Source organism: Ictalurus punctatus, chromosome 26 (genome assembly GCF_001660625.3).
Source record: "Ictalurus punctatus breed USDA103 chromosome 26, Coco_2.0, whole genome shotgun sequence".
NCBI classification, from domain to species: domain Eukaryota; kingdom Metazoa; phylum Chordata; class Actinopteri; order Siluriformes; family Ictaluridae; genus Ictalurus; species Ictalurus punctatus.
Window position 1 is genome coordinate 20,257,122 of NC_030441.2, and position 7,500 is coordinate 20,264,621.

General features: G+C 41.9%; 1 protein-coding gene across 2 annotated transcripts in view; it reads right to left on the bottom strand.

The window, feature by feature from the left end:
* LOC108258728 (general transcription factor 3C polypeptide 1) overlaps positions 1–5,113 on the bottom strand; it is a 17,590-nt gene extending 12,477 nt beyond the window's left edge. The window contains exons 1-9 of one of the 2 annotated variants that reach the window (XM_017457567.3): positions 4,554–5,099; positions 4,010–4,219; positions 3,702–3,878; positions 3,470–3,613; positions 3,282–3,378; positions 2,843–2,966; positions 877–1,053; positions 518–633; positions 107–413 (exon numbers count right to left, since the gene is read on the bottom strand). In XM_017457567.3, the coding sequence (XP_017313056.1) occupies positions 107–413; positions 518–633; positions 877–1,053; positions 2,843–2,966; positions 3,282–3,378; positions 3,470–3,613; positions 3,702–3,878; positions 4,010–4,219; positions 4,554–4,777 (1,576 nt within the window). In that variant the 5' untranslated portion in view covers positions 4,778–5,099. Of the gene's footprint in view, positions 1–106; positions 414–517; positions 634–876; positions 1,054–2,842; positions 2,967–3,281; positions 3,379–3,469; positions 3,614–3,701; positions 3,879–4,009; positions 4,220–4,553 lie in introns of both variants that reach the window. The other variant, XM_047151419.2, reaches the window with a different exon arrangement.
* Positions 5,114–7,500: the final 2,387 nt, after the last annotated feature.

Below are 7,500 nucleotides of genomic sequence, written 5' to 3' on the forward strand. Positions count from 1 at the left end.
CAGGTGTGCGTCATGGCCAGGTGTGCGTCATGGCCAGGTGTGCGTCATGGCCAGGTGTGAGTTATGATCAGGTGTGAGTTATGGCCAGGTGTGCTTGGTCACTCACTCCTCAGGGGTGTGGAATGTTTCTGTGGTGATGTCATAACTTCCTTCTGTTGTCTTTTTGGTGCTGATTTGGACTTCCTGCCAGGTTTGCCCTTTGGCCTTTGTCCTTTGGCAGGAAGGACCTCTTCCTCTTCTTTGGGGTCTACCTCAATATCCAGTCCAGGAGTGGGCGTGTCCTCCTGTGGTGCTCGGAGTTTCTCACTGCGTTCTTTCTCTTTAGTGAAGTTCAGGCTGAGTTTGCTTTTCTCTACAAAAAGTTTACTGATGAACTTCGTCGTACGCTGTCTCCCCTCGTCTTCCATAAAACCCTGACACACACACACACACACACACACCATTACCACTGATGTTTACATTTTAAGACACGTATATGTTGTGTGTGTGTGTGTGTGTGTGTGTGTGTGTGTGTTACCTTAATCATTTGGTTTCTCTCCAGGACTCTACAGATCATGCGGCTCTCCAGTTTGCCAATGTTCAGTCGTCCCCTTAACACCGTCTTGGAAATTCCTTTAGGTCCTGTTGTTACCACTGAACCGACCAATCACAGCACAGAGAGCATGTGTCGATCACGGTCAGTCACTGCTCATGTCAGTTTAATAACCACTCTAAAAAACTCTAACGAATTAACACTTAAAGTGTAAAAACAGATTACTAATAGGACCTGTGTGGAGTTTTTGGGAATAACATTCAGATTGCTGCTCATGTCCTAATACAAATAATGTAGAATTTTTATGTGTTATAAAACTCTACACTCAGTGATGATAAACTGACCAATCTCATAAGCCTGAGCCAGTAGATCTCGCTCAATATCACGAGCCTGAGCCTGGACGTTCCTCTTAACGGGGACGTCCCCATCTTCATCGTTATTCTCATCATCATCCTCATCATCTATCGGATTTCTTCTATACGGCTTCAAAAGTTTCAAACAGCGGACACGGATGTCCGTACCTGAGAACCAATCAGAGAGCAGAACAGAGAGAGAGACATCGAATCAGTGAGCAGGACAGAGAGAGAGACAGCGAATCAGAGAGCAGGACAGAGAGAGAGAGACAGCGAATCAGAGAGCAGGACAGAGAGTTGTGTATGGAGTTGTTTAGAAATGTTTAGTCATGTATAAATGTGGGTAGAAAACTACATAGAGTTGCAGGTATAACTTTCTGTAGAGAGTTTTATAGATTTGTATAGAGATGTATAGAGATGTATAGAGAGATGTATAGAGAGTTGTATAGAGAGATGTATAGAGAGATGTATAGAGTTGTATAGAGATGTATAGAGATATGTATAGAGAGATGTATAGAGAGTTGTATAGAGAGATGTATAGAGTTGTATAGAGATGTATAGAGATGTATAGAGATATGTATAGAGAGTTGTATAGAGATGTATAGAGTTGTATAGAGATGTATAGAGAGTTGTATAGAGATGTATAGAGTTGTATAGAGAGTTGTATAGAGAGTTGTATAGAGAGTTGTATAGAGATGCATAGAGAGATGTATAGAGATGTATAGAGAGATGTATAGAGATGTATAGAGAGTTGTATAGAGAGTTGCACAGAGATGTATAGAGATGTATAGAGAGTTGTATAGAGATGTATAGAGAGTTGTATAGAGAGATGTATAGAGAGATGTATAGAGAGATGTAGAGAGATGTATAGAGAGATGTATAGAGAGATGTATAGAGAGTTGTATAGAGAGTTGTATAGAGAGATGTATAGAGAGATGTATAGAGAGATGTATAGAGAGTTGTATAGAGATGTAGAGAGATGTATAGAGAGATGTATAGAGATGTATAGAGAGATGTATAGAGATGTATAGAGAGTTGTATAGAGATGTATAGAGAGATGTATAGAGAGATGTATAGAGAGTTGTATAGAGATGTATAGAGAGATGTATAGAGAGTTGTATAGAGATGTATAGAGAGATGTATAGAGATGTATAGAGAGTTGTATAGAGAGTTGTATAGAGATGTATAGAGAGTTGTATAGAGATGTATAGAGAGTTGTATAGAGGGATGTATAGAGAGATGTATAGAGTTGTATAGAGAGATGTATAGAGAGATGTATAGAGTTGTATAGAGAGATGTATAGAGAGTTGTATAGAGAGTTGTATAGAGAGATGTATAGAGAGTTGTATAGAGAGATGTATAGAGAGATGTATAGAGAGATGTATAGAGATGTATAGAGATATGTATAGAGAGTTGTATAGAGAGATGTATAGAGATGTATAGAGAGATGTATAGAGAGTTGTATAGAGAGATGTATAGAGAGATGTATAGAGAGTTGTATAGAGATGTATAGAGAGATGTATAGAGAGATGTATAGAGAGTTGTATAGAGATGTATAGAGATGTATAGAGAGATGTATAGAGAGATGTATAGAGATGTATAGAGAGTTGTATAGAGATGTATAGACAGATGTATAGAGATGTATAGAGAGTTGTATAGAGATGTATAGAGTTGTATAGAGAGATGTATAGAGATGTATAGAGAGATGTATAGAGAGTTGTATAGAGATGTATAGAGAGATGTATAGAGATGTATAGAGAGTTGTATAGAGATGTATAGAGAGTTGTATAGAGATGTATAGAGAGTTGTATAGAGAGTTGTATAGAGAGATGTATAGAGAGTTGTATAGAGAGATGTATAGAGATGTATAGAGAGTTGTATAGAGAGTTGTATAGAGGGATGTATAGAGAGATGTATAGAGAGTTGTATAGAGAGATGTACAGAGTTAGACACTGACCTCTCTTGGTCTTGCAGGGTCCAGCGTCTGGGTTTAACTCCTGTAGAGGAAGTGTGATCACACTCACCATCTTAGCAGCCTGCATGTACTGACACATCCTCTTAAATGTCCGCTCACAGATGTGCTGCAGAGAGTACACACACACGCACACACACACAGTTACAGCATTTACTGACACCACACACACACACACAGAGTTTACTGACACCACACACACACACACACACACACACACAGAGTTACAGAGTTTACTGACACCACACACACAGTTACAGAGTTTACTGACACCACACACACACACACACACACAGAGTTACAGAGTTTACTGACACCACACACACACACACACACACACACACACACACAGAGTTACAGTGTTTACTGACACTACACACACAGACACGTTACAGCATTTATTGACACCACACACACAGCTCACCAGCTGGTCCCGCAGTTTGATCATGATGCCGATGTTGTTGGGGAGCTCAGACAGGATGTTGGATGTCGACTCCATCAGGATGTCATATTTACTCCTCCTGAGACCATGATACAGGACGAACACACTTTACTACCTTTACTCTGTGTGTGTGTGTGTGTGTGTGTGTGTGTGTGTGTGTGTGTGTGTACCTGTCGATGTGGAAGCGTTTGAGCAGCAGCAGGATGGAGTGCTGCTGAGTTCCTGAAGGCAGACGAACGACGTGTGACTGCATGGTGATCAGACCGTTTTTATCCAGAGATTTACGCAGGTAATGGATCTTCCCCGAGTCCAGCCTGAACAGCCAATCAGAGAAGAGCTGTCTGAATAAACTGTATTTCATTGTCTGTGTGTGTGTGTGTGTGTGTGTGTCTGTGTGTGTACCTGAATGCTATGGTGTGTAGGTCTCTCTGTAACTCTCCCTGCCAGCGAGCTCGTCCCAATCTCTCTAAGATACAGTATGACATGTCGCTCAGCTTCAGCTCTGGGTTTCCCTCACAGCCAATCAGAGCTCGACTTCTCACCTGCTGACTCGCTACAATCACCAGCTTCTCCCCCCACCTCAACAAACAAACAAAAACAAACAGTAAACAACTGCAGCACCATTACTAACCACTCTCACCACACCTACACACACAGTGTACATAGTAAACAAACAATTATTACAAACAACTGTGTGTGTGTGTACTGACTGTGTGTGTGCCTCCTGCAGTGAGACTCGGGGTGTGTGTGTCTCTGTCCTGATGAGGCCGTTCATGTCCTTCCTCTCTCTGTAGTAGAGACAGGAGCCCTGGATGCCCCCCGGATCCTCCTGCACCACACTGGCAGGGTAAACGTCCTGGTTCTGCTGCGGCACACCCCTCAGCTCCTGAATCCCCGTCTCCGGGTCGATCTCCAGAAACCTGCGCCATCATGGGACACACACACACACACACACACACACACACACACACACACACACACACAAATGTTAACATGGCCACATGTAGGTCCTGACTCTCAATCACAGGATCAACAGGAGGCGGAGCTTTGTATGCATCTGCTCAGCCAATCACAAGCTGGATTAACGCTTTAATGGAGCTCACCCTAAACAGGGGTATGTACCCCCTACTAAACCTGAAGCACACTACATAGGGTGTAAAATACGTGTTATGCCCTAGGTAGTGCACTTCTGTAGGGAGCAGGGCTCTGTTTGAGACTCGGAGGTGATATGTTATGAATATCAGTAAGACTGACCGGTCGTATAAGGTGACTGGAGGTCTGTCCTGAGGGAGGAGGTAAAAGGACACTTCATCTTCACTGGACACCAGAAATCTCCACACGTACTCCCGAGTCATGGCGTCTAAAGTCAGGGGGAAGGGAGGCTGCCGGCTCTCCAGCCTGATCCACAGAGAACTCAGAGTTATACCGTCCAGACCCTCTAACGCCACCTCATCCAGCGCTATCGCCAGCGCGTCCATCTTTAATTACAATTACATTAAAATGAAATACACTGAGCTAAATGAACTAGCTTCGCGGTTAGCCACTCGATTTCCTCACATTCACAAGCACGCGCGAGATAGTGACACTTTATTTTCTTTTCCGCGTCCGCCCACTTTTCCCGCCTCCTCTAGTAGTTTATCTCACGAGCGCCCTTCTGATTGGACAGTCCTGGAGAGCCGGCGAATAAGTAGCCAATCACAGCGCAGAAGGCGGGTAAAACTGGTGAGCCTCTTCTTCTTCTTCTGCTTCTCTGCGGTGGAGAGTGAAATGAGCAGTGTCGCCATCTTGTACGAATGACATACTGCTAATTCATGAAAATCAGCGAGAACACATTATAAAATAACATATTTAAAGAAGAATATAAACAAATAAACCACTAACAACATTTCAGTCTCTTTTAGCTGGAATAAAGTTGGACGTTCGATATTCGTTCGAATAAAGTTGATGTTGGACGTTCGATATTCGCAGATGTGCGGAAATTAAGGGACCGTCTCTAAAGTTACATACGACATTGTTAAACGTTTCTTACTCCAATAACATTTGAAGGGAATGAGGTACAGTCACACAACCAGCTGTAAAGTGGTATCATCATTCCCTTCAAATGCTATTGAGCTTTAAATAATGGTATATTTTGACTCACAGAGGGAACCCACCCTCATCTGGGTGACACCGGATAGTGTGGTTATAAATAAATACACCCCTTCTATAACTGTGTAAATTCACCAAAGGCTCAACATGAAGTCTATTCTGCTGAAATCATGAACTGTCCACGTATGGAGACCCAAGCACAAAGACTGTTTGAGCAATTGTCCAAAACCATCACCGCAGCCACAGTCCCAAGACACCGCACCAGAACTGCCAGCATCAGCTGCAGATATGCAAATATGTCAAAAAAAGCCAACAATTTCCATTGAGTGTACTTATTTTTACACATGACTGTACAGAAATCGTTACTAATCCTAAAGTCAGAATAACGTGTGGATGGGGCTAGCAGAGTGACTATTCTGTAACTACACCACATTTTTCTCAATCAAATATAATTTTAAATCAAAATAAATGATATAAAAGTTATTTGTCTGTAAAATGCGCCCTCTCTCCTCTGTTTACAGCCACGTTCTTTATACAGGCTGAAGGAATTACTGCGAAGCTTCGATTCGGACATGTTTCAGACATATGCGCTTCACATCACGTTTTTCTTTTTATCCAAGGTTACGTGTGGATTTACATACATCAGTCTTTTAATGATGTGTACAGGTTTTATTTTAAAAAGTTCACCATAGAAATAATGGACATTACAGCAAGACAGAAAGTTAGGGCTTATTACTGTATATTAATATAACTATAATAAGGAAAATGTTTATTTGTACAGATAGTTATTAACACTGAAGGCACTTTTTTTAGATCTGGTATCTAAGGATTTAACTGGCTGCTAAAAGACACTAAATACACAGTATATTGCAACATACAGTGCTGTCAAAAAGTATTTGCTTTCTGATTTCTTCTGTTTCTGTGTTGTGTTTTTAATTTTTTTTGTTGAAGCAAAAAAGTTATCCAACACGTATCACTCATGTGATTAAATAATTGCCCTCTTAAACTTCAAATCTGTCTGTGGCACCTTTAGCAGCAATAACTGCAACCAAACTCTTCTGATAACTGGAGATCAGACTCTCACTTACTCCTAGGACTAGGATTTACTCCTACGCTTTGGATCATTGTCTTGCTGCATAATCCAGTTGTGCTTGAGTTTAAATTTACAGACTGAAGACCGGACATTCTCCTTTAGGATTTTCTGCTAGAGAGCAGAATTCATGTTTTCCTCAATTACTGCACGTTGCCCAGGCCCTGAAGCAGCAGAGCATCCCCACACCATCACACTGCCTCCACCACGCTTGACCGTAGGTATGATGATCTTTTTGTGGAGTTCGGTGTTTGGTTTACTCCAGATGTAACGGGACTCCTGTCTTCCAAACAGTTCCACTTTCACCTCATCAGTCCACAGAACATTCTCCCAAAAGGTTTGAGGATCATCAAGGAGTGTTTTGGTGAAATTCAGTCGAGTCTTAATGTTCTTCTGGGTTAGCAGTGGTTTTCACCTCGCCACTCTTCCATGGAGCCGTTTTCCCCCAGTGTCTTTCTGATAGTGGAGTCATGAACAGTGACTTTATTGATGTAAGAGAGGCCTGTAGGTCCTTTGATGTTGTCCTTGGATCTTTTGTGACTTTGCGGATGAGTCGTTGCTGTGCTCTTGGAGGAATTTCGGAAGGTCGGACACTTCTGGGAAGGGTCACTACCGTGCTGAGTTTTTCCATTTGGAGATAACGGCTCTCGCTGTGGTTCTTTGGAGTCGCAGAGCCTCTGAAATAGCTTTGTAACCCTTCCCAGACTGATGTACTTCAGTCACCTTCTTCCTCATCATTTCTGGAATCTCTTTCAACTTTGCCAGAGTGTGTTACTATGTAAGATCTTTTAACCAACTTCATGCTGTTGAAAAACATTTATTTAAGTGTAGATGTGATTGATCAGGGTTTGCAGTAATCAGGTCGGGTTGTGTCTCGTCCAGCTGAACCCCATTATCAATGCAGTGTCATAGATTTGGGGAATTATAGTAACTACGGGGGCAAATACATTTTCACACAGGCCCAGTTGGTATTGGAGAACTTTTCTTGCTTCAATAAATAACATCATTATCATTTAAAAACTG